Here is a 22,812-nt window from a genome sequence, read left to right on the forward strand (position 1 = left end):
GGAGGCCAAGGATCAGGTCATCCCCCAAAGACTGTCTAATCTGTTCTATGCACAGAATCTATATTTTGAAAGACCTGGACCACTCAACCTATTGAATTGATCCAGTCATATTACTTTTACTCTCCTGCCTCTGGGAACACCTATGTTAAAACACATCCTTTGCTGTGAGATGCAAAGAAAAGAAAAACCACATCCCTTGCTGCAAGGAGCTCACCTTCTCCTTTGTGGTCCCTCCTCTTGCTCAGTGTGGCAGTGACCTCGCTCCACTAGACCAAGTGCATCCTAGTGGTAGGCATGGCCTTGTTTACCCGAGGCCCCTGCAGAGCCATGCATGAGAAGGAGCTCTGTGAAGGAGTGTCAACAAGTGTGAACACCCAGAAACATACTTTACGGGCCAAGGGAACCCAGGCTGGGAAGTTGGCCAATGGGTTACAGGACAGACTGGAAAACTAAGTCTGTGCAGTTCTATCAGTAGAATCTTCCTCTGGATGTTTCAGATCCCCACAGGGCAGTGTCCTAGGGAAACAGTGCTGACTTCAGCCTCCTCTGGCCACGCTGGGGAGTGTGAGGTAGCAAGACAAGAGAAATGGCAGAATGTACCGCTCCTCAGCTTTGCAGGGTGTGTGAGGAGGAGAGGACAGCCTGGCTCCCATGGGGATACATGAGCACAGAGTGGGTTCCTATCTGCACAGCATGGGCAGCTATTGTGGGCAGGAACGCAGTGAGCACCTGAGCCGGAGGTTTTCTCCCATGCTCTCCTCTGGGAAGCTGGCCTGAAGAATAGCAGCCAAAAGCAGAGACTGCTCACCCCCCCGCCCAACTCCCACAAAGAGACCGGGCAACAGGGCAGGAGAGAAAGGCCCGCAAACACAGAGGGGCTGGTTTGGGGGTTGGAAACACAGGCTTCAGGCTGCAAGGAGTTATCCAAAGAGCGGTGACCAGCTTTCCAAGGCCTGAGTTTGAGCCCAGGCTCCACTCTCTGCCAACTGAATGGGAATCTTGTGGACTTTTTTGGTACCCTGTTTTTCTTCTCTGTAAAGTGGGTCCATAATCCCCAGCCCAGATGAGACTGCTATGAGGACTAAATGGGAAAACAGAGGCAGAAAAAGCCTTGTATTGTTTATGGCAGGGTCAGGGGCAAGGGACAGGATTAAGGACAACTTCTGAGTGGTAGTTTTATACATGTAAATTTTATTTATTTTTTAAATTTTTATTGGAGTATAGTTGATTTACAATGTTGTATTAGCTTCAGGTGTACAGCAAAGTGAATCAGTTATTATACGTAAATTTTAAAAAAGAATGTATTGGGACTTCCCTGGTGGCGCAGTGGTTGAGAATCTGTCTGCCAATGCAGGGGACACAGGTTTGATCCCTGGTCTGGGAATATTCCACATGCCGCGGAGCAACTAAGCTAGTGTGCCACAACTACTGGGCCTGCGCCCTACAGCCCACGAGCCACAACTACTGAGTCCGCGTGCCACAACTACTGAAGCCCACTCGCCTAGAGCCTGTGCTCTGCAGCGGGAGAGGCCACTGCAATGAGAAGCCCGTGCACCACAACAAAGAGCAGCCCCCGCTCGCCACAACTGGCGAAAGCCCGCGCGCAGCAACTAAGACCCAATGACGAAGACCCAATGCAGCCAAAAATAAATAAATATATTAAAAAAAAAAGAATGTATTGTTTTCAATAAAATAATAGGATATAAAAAATTGTTTCATGAACTGTAAAGTTTCAAAAAATATCAGTCTTTATTCCTGGATTGGTGACTGGTCTTGGTTCCATGGATGGAAGCTAGGAGGAATCTCTACTTTCTGGATGCAAAAGGCATCACAAAGTCTGAAGTGTTTCTAAGGGGAAGACAGACACAGGGCTGATCTAACTTCAATTACCAGCCTTGGCACACTACTGTCTTTTAAGAAATGACATTTGAACTTTGCATTATCTCCATTTTTTGGCTCTAATAATAATATTAATAATACTTTAACCAAAGTCTTCTCCTTGACCATCCTGCCCTGCACAAAAGATAGCAGTTTGAAGAAGAAAATTCATTAAGAGCTGATAGTGTCCAATTACTAACACCAGGAGACTGAGGTCCAATTAGGTTTCCAAAACTCAACTGTAGAGCATCCTCAGTGACTCCTAGAGGAAAATGCAGATGTGGAGAGATGTGGGGAATGAGGTCTAGAGAAAAGCAATATAGGATGGTTTGTCTGGCAAAAGTCAATGACAATGAAGAGAATTTTACCATAATTTTTCCTACTAAAAAAAAAGACCATATAGGCCATATAGGAATGTAAAATGGTGCAGCTGCTTTAGAAAACACTGTGGCAGTTCCTCTAACTCTAAATATAGAGTTAGTTACCATATGAAACAGCAATCCCACTCCTAGGTGTAAAGCCAAAAGAATTGAAACAGGGGTTCAAACAAATACTTACACATCAATGTTCATAGGAACATTATTCATAATGGCCCAAAAGGGGGAACATCCCAAATGTCCATCAGTTGATGAATGGATAAACAAAATGTGGTATATCCACACAATAGAATATTATTCAGCAATAAAAAGGAATGAAGTCCTGATACACAGTACAATATAGATGAACCTTGAGAAGATTATGCTGAATGAAAGAAGTCAAACACAAAAGACCACAAATTGTATGGTTCCCTTCGTATGAAATGTCCAGAATAGGCAAATCCATAAAGACAGGGAGTAGACGAGTGGTTGCCAGGGGCTGGGAGGAGGGAGAGTGGGGCATTTCTCGGGTACGAGGTTTCTTTTTGGGGTAATGAAAATGTTCTGGAATTAGATGGTGATAATGGCTGCACAAGTTTGTGATAAACTAAACACCACTGAATTATATACTTTAAAATCATGAATTTATTTATTTATTATTTTGGCCACACCATGTGGCTTGTGGGGTCTTACTTTCCCAACCAAGGATCAAACCCAGGTCTTCGGCAGTGAGAGCGCGGAGTTCTAACCACTGGACAGCCAGGAAATTCCCCAAATCATGAATTTTATGGTATGTGAATTATATCTCAAAAAAACAAAGTGTTTTTTTTAAAAAAAAAAGAGAAGAAAAAGACCAGAATATATGAACAAGTAAGTTATAGCCAGAGACTATGACATGCCTGACTAGCTTGATTTAAAACAATAGGTTCTAAATGTACAAGTTATGTCTCTTAAATCTTTTTTAAGGAAAAATGATTTTTTGACCTACTGTATAGTCAGAGAACTATACTCAATATTTTATAATAACCTATTAGGGAAAAGAATCTGAAAAACAATACATATCTATATATCTATATCTATCTATATCTGAATCACTTTGCTGTACATCTGAAACTACCACAACACTGTAAATCTACTATACTTCAATAAAATAAAAAAAGAAAAAAAAAGAAAACTTTGAAAGATTCGTATTTACATATGAAAAATATTCCATTTCTATGATTCTATAACACATTTATAAATTAAATTAAAATTCTGAATTTAATTTTAAAAGAACAAGTAATTTGTGAGCATCTAAAACAAGTATAGAAGGGTAATTTATAATCATCATAATGCAGTTCCTCATTTATATAACACTGATTATTTCATAACACCTGGATACTCAATTTTTTAAAATCAGTTCTCAATAGAAAAGTAAATTCAACATTTCTCTCCTCTTCTTAATAAATAAAAGAAAAATGATTCTTTAAATTGTATAGGCAATTCTTATATATTAGAAAATTTGGGAGAAAGCAAACAAAAATAGAAAATAACAATTGTCCATAGGCACACCCCTCCAAAAATCAAGCACCAGAAACATTTTAGGATTAGATTCTACAAACAGATGTTAAATTGCTCTTACCATTCCAATAGGCAAAATTGGTGCCACCTATAAACATGTACCTACAAGGAAACAAGAGAACAGACAGTACTTCACCATGAGTCCACAGCTACGGAGAACAGCCTCCCCTCCGAAAAATAACACTCACATGTTCACACTGGCCCCTCGGGAAAGAATATCGTGAAGGGAGGAAGCCACCACTTTAGTCTTGACTGTTGAGTGAGGTTGGCCCCAATGGTCTAACCAGCCAGTGTAGAATTCAGAATTGACCTGAAAAGAGAAAGGGATACGGAGCTTAGGATAGACTTAAGACTTTCACATGCTGGGCTTCTCAGTAACTACTGCCCTAGGTTCTCTACCGAGAAACAGGTGGGGAGAGGAGCTGACGTTCATTACCTTACCTGGAGCTGGGAGACCAATGAGGACATCCCATATAGCATTGCCTAAACTCAGGTCTCAGGTGCGGACAATACAGGTGTCCCTGAAAAGTTGTACCTGCATCAAAATCTTGTTAACCAATCCCCAGTTTGAATATGGTAGGAAAGTTTGTTGGGCAAAAGAATCAGATGACAAAATGTTTATAAAATAATTAGCTCCAAATTCACCCTTTGTGTGAATCCAGATTTTCAGATCTCAGGTTGACTTAAAGTGAGGTAGACTTGTCCAAATATTCTGCCAAGCAGGCCCCAAGCACTTCATGTTTCTGTTGGGCATGACCCTGCCAAGCCCTTGATCTATAGAAGGAAAGAGAAATCTGGACGTGTTCTAGGGACTTCTTGTCTCAGGCTCCAGGAAATAACTCCACCCAGAGTCTGGGAACTTGGGTTCTGCATGGCTCACCAAGCAGAGACCAGGTTCAGAAAAGGCTGCTTTGTACAAAGGTGGGTACACAGGCGGGGCAGCCTGACTTGCTGCGGGGAAGGCACAGGATATTCCCCCTTACACGGGGCCAAGTGACAAGGATAACTGCCACAAATGCAAGGAGAAGGGAAGCACAGAGAGGGCTGCATCTTTGATGGGCTGAGCACACCTGCCAGGACCTGGCCGCCATCTCCACCTCCCAGGCGCCTACACAGCATGTCACAGAGCCCCGCGGCTCCCAGAGTGGTCAGCAACCCTACATCCCCATGTCACCTGGTTGCTTGTCAGAAATGCAGAATCTCAATCCCCTCCCAGACCCAACAGATCAACGTTTGCATTTTGGCAAGAGTCCCACGTGATTTGTAAGCACACTAAAGGTGGAGAAGCTCTGTCACAAAGAGCTTTCAAGAAACACAGACCTGAACACAGATCCTGGCCCTGCCACTCACCAGCTGTACGACCCTGGGCAAGTGACATGGTCTCTGAGCTTCATTGAAAATGGAGACAATGATACTACCTATGAGAGCTGGCACGAGGACCAAATACGATGAGGTATGCAAGAGCGCAGAGCCTGATGGAGGTGGGATGTTCACTTTGGTCCCCATTCTGCCCCCATCCAGTGCAGGGCCTCAGCGTCAAGCAGCAGCACTGCTTCTGCTGTTTCCCATGTGTCCAGAAGGGGGTCTCTACACTCCCATCAGCTGCTGACCTCAGACCCAGAGAAACCAAGGATCCATTCCCACCCTCTGCAGCAGTTAATCGCTCTCTCCCAGCAGCGGTAATGAAGTTAGTACAAGCAAACAGTCTCCCCAGGCCTCACACCTGATTCTTACCAAGGGTCCTTTGGGTTCACTCTTCCTCTGGATTAGGAAAGCAGCTGTGATGTTGACATCTGAAAAATGAGAGGGAGAAGGACGGTCAGCCATGGGAATGACAAGAAGTTAAATAAAAAGATTCCTTCGTAGGACTTGCGCCCGAGGCCCCCTCCCTTCCCCACACCCCCAGGGGCTTGCACACCTCCAAGCTAGCTTTAGGTGGGGACTCAGGCCATCCATTTGACGGACCGTGGGGACCACGGAATGACGCTTCCTCTGTGAACAGTGCCCGGGCCTCTCCTGACTGCTTTCCTTTGGGAGATCACGGCACAGGCTTTGTGCTTCCTCTGTGTCCCCAGCACCTGGACACATGGCTGGTGCCTCTCTATCTCTCTCTCGCTCTCTCTCTCGCTCTCTCTCTCTCTCTCTCTCTCGCTCTCTCTCTCTCTCTCTCTCTCTCTCTCTCTCTTCACTCGGACATCTGGTTGACCTAGCTGCTCCCTACAGGATAGCCCTGCTTTGAACATACTTCCTGGTAAGCTCCACAGTGCCATACACATCATAGTGGCACAAATATCTACCACTTAATTAACAAATCAAAGGGACAAATGTGCTCTAATTACATTTATCCCTGAATCACGGAGTATACTCTGAATTTTAATTTGTACATCAACAGTCATTCCAGACTACTCGCGAACTCAATTTTTTCTTCTGAAATATTCCATTAGGATGCCTGTATCTCATATTGCTTTCCCACGTCTCTGTTCTCCCCTCCACCTCTAAAGAGAGAAAGCGTTTCTCCCCAGAGAGGTAATGGGCTGCTTTACATCAGTGAACACGCACAGTGCTTCCCAGCCAGAGCAGAGGACACCCTGACCCCACACTGCACAGTCCAGTTCCCGCAGTGAGTGTCCCAGTGTGAAAGGAACACCAGCCAAGTCTCCAAAAACCCCCTGCTCTTGGACAAGCCCTGGGCTTCTCTGTAAGGCCAGCTTTCAGGAGAGAATGTGCTGATCAAGAAAGAATGGAATCTCATTTATTTTATGGCTGTAAATTTCTCACTATTAAGCGTTCGGTAGCTTCCAGATCTTTAAATGCTGCTCTCAGGCGCCTCTCCTGGGATCTGACCCCAGGCACTGCCCCTCTTGCACACAAATGAATAAAGCTACCACAGCCCCACCTGCCCCAGGTACACTGGTCTTGAGTGTCTGTCCTTGAACCCGCAGCAGAAGCATTATTTGTATGTGCTGTCACCCTATATACAAATAATTACAACTAACTCATAATAATCTTCAATTTGTTCCTCCCAACAGAAAAATACTGTGCTTTTTCATCACTGTGTTGGGAAGTGTGCCAAAGCAGGACGAAACCAGCATGCCACTTCCTGTGCAGCGCTTTGTAGATGAGTTATTTCATCGTCAAATGCTCTGAGCAACGTACCATGTTTCTAGAAACACTCAATTCACTCAGAGCCAGTTATTTCCTTGTTGGTAGTGTAGAAGAATCTTTTTAAAAATGCAGCTTCAGTTTTCCGTACATCCTTCTCAAGAGAAGGCAACGCTGGATGTGTGTCTCATCCCTCAGATGGGAGAACAGCGGGATCCTTATGCTACTTGAAGAGCTGGTCTTTTTGGGTGGGGCAGTAACTTTTCATTTTGAAATAATTTCAGACTTACAGAAAAGCTGTGAGAATAGTACAAAGAACTCATCTTCCCTTCACCCAGGTTCCCCAACTGTTAACATTTTACCACATTTATCAGGTTTTCCCTCTCTATATGAATATGCATATTTTTTTCTGAGCCATTTGAGAGTAATTTTCAGACAGAATGGCCCCTTACCCCTAGATACTTCAGTGTGTATCCCCTAAGGGCAAGGGCATTCTTTAAATAAACAGAATACAATGATAAAAAACAGGAAATTAACATGGATAGAATACTATTATCTAATCTAAAGGCTTTATTCAAAGATTTCAATTGTCTCAATAATGTCCTTCATAACAACAAGAACCAAAGAAAGAAAAAAAAACACGGAAAAAAAAAAGTCCAGGATCACACAATGCATTTAGCTGCCATGCCTTTTATGAAAGCTGCTCTCAACCTACATGGAGATTTCTTAATGTCATTACAGCCCGAAGCATCCCAGCCCTCCTTTCATGTGTGGAACCTCAGCAGCTTACACAGCACTAATGCATCAGGCAAGACGATTTTTTGTAGCATCTGCCAAACCACCTCCGGCCCATCACAGTTCCCAGCCTTATGAGTTTATGTAGAAAGAAAACGGAAGTGCCAGGTAAGTTCCCCGAACCCCAGGGCTGGCCTCAGAGTTCACGATGGCCACGACCCAGCTCGAGCATCCAGCCACGACTCGGGGGACAGGGGGAGCAGGGAAGAGCAGCACATCCCAGACAGAGCCTGAAAGGTGGAGCTCCTCCACCTGGAACTGCTCCTGGCAGGCAGCCCCTAAGAGAACGGGACTCCAGGCTTCAGCCAGCTCCGCCAGGGCTGGAAATGGAGCTCTTGACCTAAGGGCCAGCTCAGCTGACATAAAATGATCTCTGCAATGGAGGGGTGCATTATCAGGTTTTCTATTTTACCAGTTACCAGACACAGGAAAATTTGGGAAATCTCACTCGATATGCCCTTGCCACTTGAACAACAGCTGCCTAGAACGACCGATGGAGTAAAAAGCCCAAACCTGCCTGCTCAGCTGGGTTTCTGTGACTGTAGACACCAACCTGCTCCGAAGTCCACGGTGGCATAGAGCCCCTGCAGTGCCCCGCACTGCAGGAGACTCTCACGCACCCCGTCCGTGGTGAACAGGAGCACGTCCTCACCCAGGTGGTAGTGGAAACGCTTCTGCAGGAAACGCAGGTAGTTGTAATCACAGGTATAGTAGCTGCCATATTCATTTTCAACCTGCAAATTTAAAAAGAGGAGGGGAAAGAAATCAGGAGACTCCAACGTCCGAAGGCAAGCTTTTGTTTAGAGAAACTACCTGCACATCTCTGAGATGACAAGGCTTAGTAATACCCCCAAATATCTCCTACACTCAAGCCTCAAAACTCATTTTCCAAAAAGCAACTCAGCATAAAAACCTACCTTCTAATACCTCCCAGAAATAAGGAAAACAGCCAATATGTTAGTTTTCAGATTGTAGTGATATTGTCCCCTATAATAGGTAACCGATACTTTAAACATTACATAAATAATACCTTTCCATGGCAAAAATATTAAAAAATGAAGAAAAATCATCTGTTAATTCAGTGGGTAGAGGCCAAAGGATGTTGCTAGAGATCCTGCATTGTCAGCCACCACAACAAAGAATTACTGGGTACAATGACAATAGTGCTGAGGGTAGTAACCCCTGCTCTGAAGTGTCCATTCCCAATGAGGTGGAGAGCATCCCCAAGGAGGTGGGAGCTGATTTTTATAGGATTTAAAAAAAAATCTTATTTTTCATATAAAGTACAGATATATGTACAATTATACAGTATATCTCAGGTATTAAAATTTCATGGGGGGCAATGAGAAAAATATGTCTAGAGAGGATCTTTAATGGGCAACGATGAAAAAAAGATTAAGTAACATTGCTCTAAAGCAATAAAACGAATGACCTTCATTTATTTCCAATACACCAGATACACCAAAAAATCCAATACACTAAAGAATCTTAGAGGTATAGAGGTTGGTGAAAGAAGCATGACACTGAAAAATACACACGATACAATTTCCCGAATAGAAAATCCAAATCATTCAAAACCAAACTATCAAGTCTTGGTGTGCACATAATTGGTAAACGTGAAAGAAAAGCAAGAAGCTGATGGCTACGAAAGTCAGAAGAGTGAAAAGAAGTGGGGTGTGATTAAGAAGGACACGTGGGAAGCTTCCAGGGTCCTGGCCACGTACCATTTTCCATCTTGGGTGGTCACTCTGTGGCTGTTCTCATCATAATGCTTCATTATTGCACATTAATGTGTGTGTGGTATACTTCACAATTTTACAAAAATTCTAAAATTTCCCATACATAACAATTTCTACCTGCACACAACGCAAAACAAATTTTTGTGATCCTAGGGATACATGGCCTTTGAATATGAGCGTAAGAAACTGTGAGCCCCCAGAAAAGAGGTGCCCAGTCTGAGAGTGGTTGGAAGAGATGGTTAAGGAAGCTTCCCCGGAGGGATTGCCCGAGGTAGCTCTAGACAGAAAGGCACTCTCTGGTCAGGGAAGCAGGAGGTAGAGAGTAGTCCTGCAAGGAGTATGCTGTTGGCAAAATTGCTAGTAGCTCCATGAAGCCTATGGACAGAGCTGGGGAGTGGGAAGGGAGTAGGGAGTGATGTAGAAGAACTAGACACCACCATCATCATCTGCAAAGCACCTCCTCCCAAATGGTTTAATGCACGATGGTTTTCTCAGCGAGAATCCCTCTGACTATACTTTCATGTTATGGGTTCAAGAAGCAAAACAGGGCTTCCCTGGTGGTGCAGTGGTTAAGAATCCGCCCGCCAATGCAGGGGACACGGGTTCAAGCCCTGGTCCCGGAAGATCCCACATGTCGCGGAGCAACTAAGCCCGTGTGCCACAACTACTGAGCCTGTGCTCTAGAACCCACAAGCCACAACTACTGAAACCTGTGCACCTAGAGCCTATGCTCTGCAACGAAGGGTAGCCCCTGCTCGCCGCAACTAGAGAAAGCCCACGTGCAGCAACAAAGACCCAACGCAGCCAAAAATAAAATAAATTAAAGAAAGAAAGAAAGAAAGAAGCAAAACAAGGACTTCCCTGGAGGTCCAGGGATTAAGACTCTGCGCTTCCAGTGCAGGGGACGTGGGTTCCATCCCTGGTCGGGGAACTAGGATCCCATATGCCACGAGGTGCAGCCAAAAAAAAAAAATAATAATAAATTAAATTAAAAAAAAAAAGAAGCAAAACAAGTAGTGGTAGGCCAGTATCAAGGGCTTCACAGGTCATGAAGCCATCCTGCAATAGAAGGTGTTTGCCACTCACACAGAGTAGGAAACTCCCCTTGGATGACTGATCCTGATACTCTGATTAGTGCCTCAGAAGTCTCTTTGGAAATAATTGAAATAAATCTTAAGAAAAGCTTTGCAAATACTGGCAAGGTACTGTCCCCCTCATTTTCTTTTTTCTCCTCTTTAATTAAGAGCTACTTAAATGGCTGTGTCTTCCTTCATCATCTGGCTGACAAGAAGTTCAGAGCTAAATTTAAGGGTCGGCTTTAGCAACTAAGAGGGCCCAGCGCCTCTGCACCTCTCGTTCTTTTCTGGCCAAGCCCCAAGCCAATGTAATTGATTTTCACTTACCCTTTCAAATCTTATTTATCTATTATCATCATTGTATTAAGATAAAATACAGGACTGTATTTTAAACAGGATTGTAATAAATGCATATACCTAATTTGGTTAGGTTTTTAGAGAAAGAGAAAAGCTCGACATTCGCAAGACAGCTTAGTGCTGCGGTCACAGGCACAGACGTGAGAGGCCCGAGTCCCTGTACAAACCTCAGCTCTGCCTCTTCTTATCCAGGTGGCTCCACCTGTAAAATGTCACTTTGTCTGTAAGAGGTGAGTGTATCTACCTCACTGGGTTGTATGAGGATTCACTGAGCCAATACACAAATAGGGCTTTTGCACAACACCTGGCACCTGGTAAGTGCTCAGAAAGCTGGCAATAAAGCGTACAGTCAAGTTCTCTATCATTGCCAACGAGAGGAAAGAAGAGGTGTGTGTGGAGGCGGGGGAGGTGAGAGGAGAAACACACAGATAAGGGCTTGAGACTCATAGACGAAGTTGCAGTTAGCCTCAGAGGAACGCTCATTTTTCTAGAGTAGGAGTTTGCCAACTTTTTCTATAAAGGGCCAGAGAGTAAATATCTGGAGCTTTTTGGCCATATGTCTCTGTCTCCACTACTGAACTGTGCTATTGTGGTTCACAAGCAGCCCCAGACAATATATAAATGGTCGGGCGTGGTCACGTGCCAGTGGCCTTTATTTACAAAAACAGGCAGAGGGCCAGGTTTGCAGGTTGCAGGTCTTTGTTCTAGAATAATTATCTCACCCTGTATCTCCTTAATAAAGCAACAAAACACTGCAGACGTTTTCAGTTGTTCCTCTTCCAAAACAGCAGGTATAAACAGGGCTAATCCCTCATGAGTACCTCACAAATTGGATGAAGCAAATTTGTGGGTGGAAGGCCCCCACTCCTAATTATCAAGGGGCAAAAGGATTAGGTGGGATTTTAGCAGGTGGAGATGTGACGGGGGGAAGGGAGAGGAGGAAGCTGAGTCCTCCAGCAGGATCCACAGTCAAGTTCAAGTCATCTGAGGTTGCCAGGGATGGACATAGGAGGAAATGCCCCCCAAGACAGTCAACTTTGCTCTCCCCTGCACAGTTCATATTTGTTGACATTGTGGTGCATTTCAATAACCAAAAAGTACAGAAAAGCTGTCAGCAAAAATGGAAAGTGATTTCGGCAGAAGCAGAGACTAAAAAGCAAGGGAAACTGAGGAAAACCTGAGATCAAGAGAAAGGAAGAAGACCCAGCTATGCAGATACATCCAGTTTCAGCCTTGAAATCTTCGTACAGGAAAATGGGCTCCTGTAAGCTTAACTGGTACAGACTCAGGACAGGTGAGGGGCAGTGAGTGCTATCAGTACACCTCTCTGGGAGTAGCAGCCTGGCCTCTCTCCACCACGCAGGACACCCTGGCCAGCCCAGCCCTCTCATATCTGAAGGGCATGGAAATGGCCAGGCTCCCTCCCCACAATGACCGTCCCTGCAAACACTCCACAGTGCTATTCACAAGAAGGAAATCTGGCCCACGCTCCCCTAGGGAGCACCGCACGCACCCCCTTGCTGGTCCAGGATGCAGCCAGTTTTACATAACCTATTCTTTGCAATCAGAGCGTCCTTGGTAAATGACCAACAGACATGGTTTTGTTTTACCTAAGTATTTTTACAAACATTAAAAATCATCGCAGGTCAAGTATACCTATTTTTCACTTGGAAAATTCTTACCACGTGATATACCTCACAATCTACCAGTCATTGCAAAGTGAAAAACACATGGAAGAAGGAAAGTGAGGGCAGGAAGTAGGAGAGAAAACACAGTGGCCCCAATTCACTGCATCCTCTTTCCACACCCATGGAAACTGACGGCCTAGGTAGTGCAGACACCAAAGTAGGTCAGTCCATGCTGCATCCCTGTGGCCAGAAGGCAACGTGGCACCGGAGAGGAGCCAGGCTGCAACATCTGCCAGCTGCGTGACCTTGGCCAAGTCAGTTAACCTCTTTGAAGATGGTGGTTGGAATAACTGAACAGCATTTGTAGGGCATCCAGCAGAGAGTCTCACACAGCAAGCATTCAGAAATGGTAATGCCTCCCCAAAATGCAATTTAAATCAAAGCACCATCTGTGGCATTGCATCTTAAAGAAATAGACATATGAAGATAAACAGCAAGGACCTACTGTATAGCACAGGGAACTATATTCAATATCTTATAATAATTTATAGTGGAAAAGAATCTGGAAAAAAAAAATATATATGTATATATGTATATGACTGAATCACTTTGCTGTACACTTGAAACTAACACAACATAGCAAATCAACGATACTTCAATCTTAAAAATTAAAAAAAAAAAAAAGAAAGAAATAGACATATGAGGTTCATGTCTGCTTTGTTCCCATATATAATGTGGATGGATGGAAACCTCCCCTGACCCGGCCAGGCTCCTCTCTGCGGTTACCTGCACTGTTATAATCGGCCCTCCATTCTGATAGAGGAGGGGCCTCATCTTGGGCAGAAGGATTCCCAACCACTTGTCCACAGCTGCAAGGTAATCTGGAAGACAACCAGGTTTAACACCATCACACGCCTTTTTCTACAAAGAGACACAACGCAGCCTATTACCCTGGGGCTGGCAGCAGAGATTGAACAGACTGGATTCAACAACCACTTTCTGAAATGGGGGGCGCTACATGCACTAAAAGTCTGCTAAAAGTTGCCCTGCCGGGCTTCCCTGGTGGCGCAGTGGTTGAGAGTCCGCCTGCCGATGCAGGGGACATGGGTTCGTGCCCCCGTGTGGGAAGATCCCGCATGCCGCAGAGCGGCTGGGCCCGTGAGCCATGGCTGCTGAGCCTGCGCGTCCGGAGCCTGTACTCCGTAATGGGAGAGGCCACAACAGTGAGAGGTCTGCGTACCGCCAAAAAAAAAAAAAAAAGTTGTCCTGCCGAGAGTTGTCTCCTCAGCGGAGCTCTGAGAGGACAAGGACCAGTATGCCTGGTATCTGTCCCTGCCATTAGGACAAAAAGCCTGCAGCACAGGAGGCATCCACCAATGTTTGTTGAATGACTGAGTGATGTGTCCTCTCTGTCACAGTTGAGTTTTTTAAAAATTAAGTTCTAATCAATTATACATTTACATTGTCAAATGGGGATAACAGAGTACATAGGTCATAAAGTTGCTGTAAGGATTAATTGAGATAAAATGTGGAAAAACACTAATATACTAAGAGCGTAATATGTGAGGGTAGTACACTAAGAAGGAAATGCATATAGAGCATAATATACTAGCCTTTTACACAGCAAATTTAATCAGTGTTAGCTGCTCTTATGACCAGCTTCATCACCAAGAGAAACTGAAGCCTTCAGAAGACAGCTAAGAAATGCAGCTAAGAACTCTACTCAATTCTCTGTAATGACCTATATGGGAAAAGAATCTAAAAAAGAGTTGAGATATGTATATTTATAGCTGATTCACTTTGCTGTACAGCAGAAAGTAACACAACATTGTAAATCGACTATACTCCAATAAAAATTTAAAAAAAGAAAAAAGAATAGCAGCTAAATGGGACCTGCAGATTGATCAGGGTTTACAGCTAGACAAGAAAAAAACCTATCATTTTACAGATAACTTTGTAAAAGTAGACAAAGGAACTGAAGACACCGCAGCTACTGAGAAATCCAGTGACACCACTGCAGAAACTACACGTGCCATTCTGATTAGCTGGGAGTCATCACCAGCCATGTCGTATTCTAAGAACAGAGGCAGAGAAAGCATTAAAATCAGCCAGTCAACCACAAACAGGGCCCAGTGCCAATTCAAAGAGTTACCAGGGTATCAGCGAGATCTGGTCAAGTTGTTCGAATAGTCCTTCTTTCCTAAAACATTCAGTATCTGGAGGAGGAGGATGAACACTCACACTTTCGCTAAACTTTTGGAAGCATTCGCCGAGGAGTACCCCAGCCTTTGAAATACCTGACTCTTTTGATATAAATTATCTAAGCTTTCTTAAATTCTCTTACGACATCTGTAACAGCTTACCTGGATCAGAAGAACGGAGAACAATAGATTCTTTCTCTAGTAGCCAAGCAGGTAATCCTCCCTAGGAGGGGGAAAAAAAAAAAAGGAAGAAGAGGCCATAATAAGGTCTTAGGGGAGACAGAAATTACTATTAGCAGTGAGGGGAAAGAAGAAAAGTGTCAGGGAGAAGGGGTATTTGAGCTGGGCTTTCTGGGTTGTAACTTTCAGGGCAATTAGAAATTGTAAACATAATAAAAATAAGATCACTCTGCATGAATGCAATGTTTTGAGAATCAAAGCCTTTTCTACAGATTCCTCCACTTAACCTCACAACTACCCTGTGAGGCAGACAGAGGCCACACCATGAACTTCTTTTTATAGATGAGGAAACTGACTTCTGTATGTGACCACTAAGAGGAGGACCCATGCCTTCTGATCCCTCCCTGCTCCTCTCTGCCTGGGCACTGCCCAAGGTAAAAGACAACTGGGTTTGCTCAGTCACAGGCCCGTGTTACCTGGAATTAGAGACTTACCAACGCTGCTTTAACTCACTTGCCCCCAGATCCCTGCCTGTCCGCATACCAGGCAGGCAGGGCAGGTCTAGCCGCACTCACCATGTCCCACTCCGCACAGATGTAAGGTCCAGGCCTCAGGATGACCAGCAGTCCCAGCTCATGTGCCAGCTGAATAAAATGCTCCACGTCATGGTCCCCAGTGAACTCATACTGTCCTGGCTGGGGCTCGTGGAAGTTCCAGGCCACGTACCTGCCAAGACACACACAGCCCCTTCCTGGAAATAGCTCAAAAAATCCAGGTGTCCTACGTGAATTTCTGAACCGTCTGCAGAACTATAAACCCGCAGGACACACAGACATCTTCCTAAGGCAGACTCGCAGAAAAGAAGCCTTCTTTTGAGTTTTCACAGCAGCTACCAAGAGAATCAAACTTGTGGGGAACACTTTTAAGTGTATGACCTTCAAAGAACTCCCATTCCTATTTAATGCTTGACTTAAAAAACAATACAGAGTTCAGGGACACAAATTACTACTATGGAAAAATCACTTATGCCTATGTAAGGGCTTAGGAAAAATGAAAATATTGGTGCTAAAGTAATAAGAGGCATACTTATTTTTTGAAAAATATTTTTCAATAAAAATGGGAAAACCTCCAAGCCCTGTGTCCTCCTAACAAAAGATTTTGTCAGGAATAGCCCGAAGGAGGTAAAATAACAAAAATTCTGGGACTTCCCTGGTGGCACAGTCTGGGTTAAGAATCCACCTGCCAATGCAGCGGACACGGGTTCAAGCCCTGGTCTGGGAAAATCCCACATGCTGCGGAGCAACTAAGCCCGTGCGCCACAACTACTGAGCCTGCGCTCTAGAGCTTGCGTGCCACAATTACTGAGCCCGCGTGCCACAACCACTGAAGCCTGCGTGCCTAGAGCCCATGCTCCGCAACAAGAGAAGCCACCGCAGTGAGAAGGAGCCCGCGCACCACAATGAAGAGTAGCCTCCGCTCGCCACAACTAGAGAAAGCCTGCATGCACCAATGAAGACCCAATGCAGCCAAAAATAAATAAATAAATAAATAAATTTATAAAAAATAAAATAAAATTCCAACCAGCTCCTCGGGCTGCCTGCAGCATGGGACACAAACTTATTTATTTATTTATTTTTAAAAGTTTATTTTTTTAAATTAAATTTTTGGCTGCGTTGGGTCTTCATTGCTGCGTGCGGGCTTTCTCTAGTTGCAGCGAGCGGTGGCTACTCTTCGTTGTGGTGCGCGGGCTTCTGCTTGCGGTGGCTTCTCTTGTTGCGGAGCACGGGCTCTAAGCATGCAGGCTTCACTAGTTGTGGCTCGTGGGCTCTGGAGCGCAGGCTCAGTAGTTGTGGCGCATGGGCTTAGTTGCTCTGAGGCATGTGGGATCTTCCCGGACCAGGGCTCGAACCTATATCCCCTGCATTGGCAGGTGGATTCTTAACCACTGCGCCACCAGAGAAGCCCTGGGACACAACTTTAAATATGAAGCCACCCACTGCCATCACAAAGGTGTCTTTGATGACCGCTGGCTTGTGTTTTTTTTCCACAATCCCATGGTTTCAGGGTTCCTTGGAACAGTCTTGGTCCCCCAGAACTTAGTGTTGAAGCTACAGACATGTCCCAGTGGCCCTAGAACCAGAATAACAAGTGGGATTCTTCCTAACTATCTGTCCCAGGAATCTGCCGCTGAGTTTTCTCACCCTTTATCTTTGAAGAGTTATCAGCAATCCACATCAGCAATGCAAAAACCAAAGTGGCCAGCCACCCCAACTTCCTTCTCAATTAGTCACTTTACAACAGCAGAAGAGATAAGGAGAGCTAGTTTTGGGGATAAAATTCTGTAACCTTGGGCCATGGAATCACCCCAGCAGAACCACAAAGACAAACTAGGTTTCAGGAATCTACCCAACAAGGCATATCCCTCTAGGAGCTGAGAGGAGCTATGGTTGCCTACCAACACCCTTATCTTCAAATCTCAGCGGGACCTCTGTCCAAAAACATGTGCCTGGGCAAATTTCAGTTTCGCCAGCTGCAAACAAGAAGGGTGACCTTGGAGAAATGGCATCATCCATGTAATGTGCCCTGCACACAGTAAACGCTCAACCATTGTTACTTCCCTTTGCCCTTTCAAGCTGATATCCATTTTATGATTTCTGGTGACAAAGTTCAAGGTGGGAAGAAGTAGTTAATTGTCTAAAGAAGGGACACTCAAGCCCATGACTAGACGCTCCCGGGACCCCAGACCATGCTATTCCCCGTTCTGAGCAATGAAACAGCTGCGCTGAGAGATGCAGCTGGACCCTCCCTCCAGGGGTGTGTGTCCAGGCCCAGGTGAGAGCCCAGTGCCCTCCTACTTACGTCTGGATGGCATTCAGCCCAGCCATCTTCATCTTCAGCAGCCGGTCCTTCCAGTAGAAACGGGGCACGCGGAAATAGTGAATGCTTCCCGAGATGTAGCGGAAGGGCTGGCCATCCTTGAGGAAGCAGTTGTGGCCGTAATCGATCTCAAAAGTCCTCTGGGAGGCGTTCTACAGAGCAAGGACGGAACCACATGAGAACTTCCACCCTCCGCATCTCAGAAGCAGACGCTTCAACAGTGGCAACTGACTCCCTTCCCTCTCAGTTTGTGTACGTTCTTGATTCTGGGCTATAAAGCAAACCACTAATAAGTCAGGGCACGGAGGAGCCACGTGCAGGATTCCAGGGGCCGGCACCAATGTGACAATCAGTGGGTGAGCTGCAGAAGTTACATGCCCAAAGAGAAAACCCTGCTGCAGGGGACTCTTCGCAAGGTGTGGCGAAGCTCAGTGTGCTGGAGCTGCAACACACACATACACACCCTGGCCCCCATGGCTGTGACCTGCCGGAGCTCTGGGTGTCCCTCATCAGGAATGTCTTTGTGCTGAAAGCAACAGATCAGAAGTCCGAAGCCCTGAAGCCTTATCCTAGGTGCTGCGCTGAGTCCCACAATGACTGAGCATCCCTCTCTAACCCTGCATCTCTTCATCCATAAATATGAAGGATGCCAGACTAAATGAACTCTAAGGCAGTATGTGTGACCCAATTTGTAGGTCGTGAACTCAATTTGGTGATGATTGGCACTTTTTATAATGAAAGAGAATAGAAATATCAGTGTATTGCACATAGTAAAGACAAGTGTTTTTTTTTAAATTTATTTGATTGAAGTATAGTTGATTTACAATGTTGTCTTAATTTCTGCTGTATAGTAAAGTGATTCAGTTATACACATATATACATTCTTTTTCATATTCTTTTCCATTATGGTTTATCACAGGATGTTGAATATAGTTCCCTGTGTTACACAGTAGGACCTTGTTGTTTTTCCATTCTATATATAATAGTTTGCATCTGCTAATCCCAAACTCCCACTCCATCCCTCTCCCAACCCCCCTCCCCCTTGGCAACCACAGGTCTGTTCTCTATGAAAACAAGTGTCATTTTATGAAATTTTGTTATATATACATATATAGAGTTGCATATGGTTGTATGTCTCTGTGGGGTTGAGACGTAAGATGTATTTCTAGAAGTCAAATCAAAGTTTGAGAAACACAGTTTGGGGATCACTTCAGGAGCTGAAATGCTAGGATTTGAAAGGGAAGACCTCTGGGACTTCCCTGGTGGTCCAGTGGTTAAGACTCTGTGCTTCCAGTGCAGGGGCTTGGGTTGGATCCCTGGTCAGGGAACTAAAATCCCACATGCCATGCAGCGTGGCCAAAAAAATTTTTTTAATTAAAAAAAGAAAAGAAAGGGGAGACCTCAAAGGGGAGGCCGACTGTGAGGCAGAATAGAACACTGCCCTCTGGTGGATATAAAAAGGTAGAAATAGACCTCAGGTTCCAACAGGACAAGGGCTACAAGAGACCATTTAATTAGTATCCTCCATTGTTGGTAAGATTCCTTGTGCATCTTTAGGCTTTTTTTAAAAAATCTCTTTTTCATAGCAGCATCACAGTCCATGAGAGCTTTGGGGGTTGCCCTTGAAGCCATATCTAGAAACATCAATGAGAGCAAGGGTCCTAGATCACACTTGGCCTGAAATCCAAATGTAAAGTATTGTGACTGTGGGAATTCCCTGGCAGTCCAGTGGTTAGGACTCCAAGCTTCCACTGCAGGGGGCCCGGGTTCAGTCCCTGGTCGGGGAACTAAAGATCTTGCATGCCGCCAGGAGACTGCTTAGGGGCAACTTAGGGGAAAGCTTTACTGTACGCGAGTTACTAAAGCTAACCAAAAATAAACAAATAATTTAAGAATCATTTTTTAGAAGGCCAGAGTGTCAATTTAATATCTCCAAACAACGCTTTAATTGCTACTCAAAAGCAAGAAACTCACATGATTTCTTATACCAGGTGCCCCAATGGATGACTTTGAAAACATCTCACAGCATGTATATGATTAAATGTCAAATAAGGGTTTCCCACAAGCTCTTTGAGTTCAAAGGTGGCCCATATGTTGGGGAAAGTGTTTGTACAGGTAGAAAGGGAGTGAGCACCTTCGGGCAGAACTGGGAAAAGGAAAGGGCTGTTTGGAGTTCACTTGTCTAAGGGAAGGGATTTGGAGAAGCAGATGAGGTTGGAGAGAAATGATCTGGGCTGATGGTGGAATATGGCCTTTGTCCCACAGAGCACAGCACCTCTGCATTCAAACAACCTCAAAATCCAGCCCAAACATCAACCTAACAAGCACTTGCAAGTATTACAAACACCTACTATGTGCTGGGTAATAACAGAGCGGAACCACACAGATGCAGCCACAGACCACATGAAGCTTCTGTCTAGCAAGGAAGAAACCCAAGAGTGGACATAGTGAGGCCTACATGGTAAAATGAGGATAAAACCACCAGGTTGTACACCTTCAACGTACACAGCATTATCCATCCATTATATCTGAGTAAAGCTGGGGGAACAGGATTAGAGCAGAAGGCTGCAGCAGTAATAAATGGCATGTGATCCAGGCCTGGGGGACAAGTTTCCCAGAGGAAGGAACACCCCAAACTGTGGTTCTCAACCTTGGCCACACATCAGAATCACCTGCGCAGGCTTTTAAAAATAGCAAAGTCAAGCCTCATTGCCCAGACATTCAGATGTTAATTGATCTTGGGTGGAGCCCAGGCATTGGTATTTCTTAAAACTGCCCAGAGGATGTAATGTACAGGCAGGGTTAAGAATAATGGGTCTAAGCTGAGCCCCAGCATGAGGAAGAGTTAGCCAAGGGCATGGGCGACACAGGCAGAGGAAACTGTGAGCCCTGGTGGAGGGGGCTCCACCCTCCTGAAATTTTTCCTAGTAAAATGTTGACACAAATTAAAAAGTCAGGGGCAGGGAGAATTGGAGAAAGGTGGTCAAAAGGCACAAACTTCCAGGCACTTCCCTGACAGTCTAGTGGTTAAGACTCTGCGCTCCCACTGCAGGGGGTGCAGGTTCAATCCCTGGTGGGGGCACTAAGATCCCACATGCTGTGTGGCACAGCCAGAAAAAAGAAAAAAAAAAAGAGGCACAAACTTCCGGTTATCAGATAAATAAATACCAGGGAAGTAATGTACAACATGATGACTATAGCTAACACTGCTGTAGGATATACAGGAAAGCTGTTAAGACAGTAGATCCTAAGAGTTCTCATCATAAGGAGAAAAAATTTTTTTCCTTTCTTCTTTCTTTCTTTCCTTTTTATTTTATCTGTATGAGAAGATGGGTGTTAGCTGAACCTATTGTGGTAATCATTTCACAACATGTAAATAAATCACACTGTTCGCCTTAAACTTATCCAGTGCTGTATGCCAATTATTTCTCAATAAAACTGGAAAAAGATTAAACTTAAAAAGTGGACTGGGCCTCCCTGGTGGCGCAGTGGTTAAGAGTCCGCCTGCCGATGCAGGGGATACGGGTTCGTGCCCCGGTCTGGGAGGATCCCATATGCCGCGGAGCGGCTGGGCCCGTGGGCCATGGCCGCTGGGCCTGCGCGTCCAGAGCCTGTGCTCCGCAACGGGAGAGGCCACAGCAGTGAGAGGCCCGCATACCGCAAAAAAGAAAAAAAAAAAAAAAAAAAAAAAAAAAAGTGGACTGATGGGGCTTCCCTGGTGGTGCAGTGGTTGGGAGTCCACCTGCCGATGCAGGGGACGCGGGTTCGTGCCCCGGTCCGGGAGGATCCCACATGCCGTGGAGTGGCTGGGCCTGTGAGCCATGGCCGCTGAGCCTGCGCGTCCAGAGCCTGTGCTCCGCAACGGGAGAGGCCACAACAGTGAGAGGCCCGCGTACCACAAAAAAAAAAAAAAAAAAAAGTGGACTTATGAAATAAATTACGGTTTCTATGTTATGTGTATTGCATATGAATGTACATACACACACATGATGAAACATTATGTACATCCTGAGAGTAATGACTTATTCTTGCCACTGTGGTAAGATCTCTGAGACAGAATAAAGAGAAGGTCAAGACGTGTTTTTTAAAACACACCTGGGGACTTCCTGGCCGTCCAGTGGTTAAGACTCCGCGCTTCCACTGCAGGGGGGGGCGGGTTCCATCCCTGGTCGGGGAACTAAGATCACGCATGCCTCGAGGTGCGGCCAAAAAATTAAACAAACAAACAAAAAAACGAAACCTCAAAAAAACACACCTATGTCAGCTCCTGTGGATAGTCCCGCGCGAGTTCAGTGTACAGTGTGCTGACCGTGTCTCATCTCAAGCTCACCCGTCAAGTCTTTGTGTCTTTCCCACCCACACGCCACGGGCACCTGCTCACCCAGGAACCCAGGCGTCGGGGGGGAGTTCACGCACCTCGGAGCGGCCCTCAACCAGTGGGAGTGGATAACTGCACCCTCTTTTTTTTTTTTTTTTTGCGGTACGCGGGCCTCTCACTGTTGTGGCCTCTCCCGTTGCGGAGCACAGGCTCCGGACGCGCAGGCTCAGCGGCCATGGCTCACGGGCCCAGCCGCTCCACGGCATGTGGGATCTTCCCGGACCGGGGCACGAACCTGTGTCCCTTGCATTGGCAGGCGGACTCTCAACCACTGCACCACCGGAGAAGCCCCACCCTCCTCTCTTAGGCAGGCAATTCGGGAGACGTTCAGTCAGCTCTCCAGGAGACCTTGGCAGAATCGCGGTCCTGTTGCCCAGAGTGAGAATCCGTCCCTCTTGGACCGCTTCCCAGATCACCTGCACTCCAGCCCTGGTTTCATGTTTTACTTTTAGAGGAACCCAAGTTAAGACACTTGGTACCAGAACTGTCCTAAACAGCAGATCCTCAGGATGTGAGTCAATACCTGCATTTCTCATTTCCTGTGCGTCAAACAGCTGGTGCTAAGTGGGTGGCGACGGCCCACGGTATGCAAACACACACGATAAGGCCCTCACCTGTGCAGGACAGGGAGTGGGCACGGGCAGGGGGGGGAGTGGGCATCTGCATTAGCTCTACCCGTGGAATG

The 22,812-nt window shown here is 45.6% G+C and overlaps 1 protein-coding gene across 1 annotated transcript in view; it reads right to left on the reverse strand.

The window, feature by feature from the left end:
- Nucleotides 1-22,812, reverse strand: part of GLB1 (galactosidase beta 1) — a 92,090-nt gene that overhangs the window by 51,538 nt on the left and 17,740 nt on the right. The window contains exons 2-9 of the mRNA XM_060110956.1: nt 17,732-17,901; nt 15,448-15,598; nt 14,855-14,915; nt 13,278-13,372; nt 8,245-8,425; nt 5,529-5,587; nt 3,983-4,104; nt 3,856-3,896 (exon numbers count right to left, since the gene is read on the reverse strand). Of these exons, the coding sequence (XP_059966939.1) occupies nt 3,856-3,896; nt 3,983-4,104; nt 5,529-5,587; nt 8,245-8,425; nt 13,278-13,372; nt 14,855-14,915; nt 15,448-15,598; nt 17,732-17,901 (880 nt within the window). The remainder of the gene's footprint in view (nt 1-3,855; nt 3,897-3,982; nt 4,105-5,528; nt 5,588-8,244; nt 8,426-13,277; nt 13,373-14,854; nt 14,916-15,447; nt 15,599-17,731; nt 17,902-22,812) is intronic.

This window comes from Mesoplodon densirostris, chromosome 10 (assembly GCF_025265405.1).
Source record: "Mesoplodon densirostris isolate mMesDen1 chromosome 10, mMesDen1 primary haplotype, whole genome shotgun sequence".
NCBI lineage: Eukaryota > Metazoa > Chordata > Mammalia > Artiodactyla > Ziphiidae > Mesoplodon > Mesoplodon densirostris.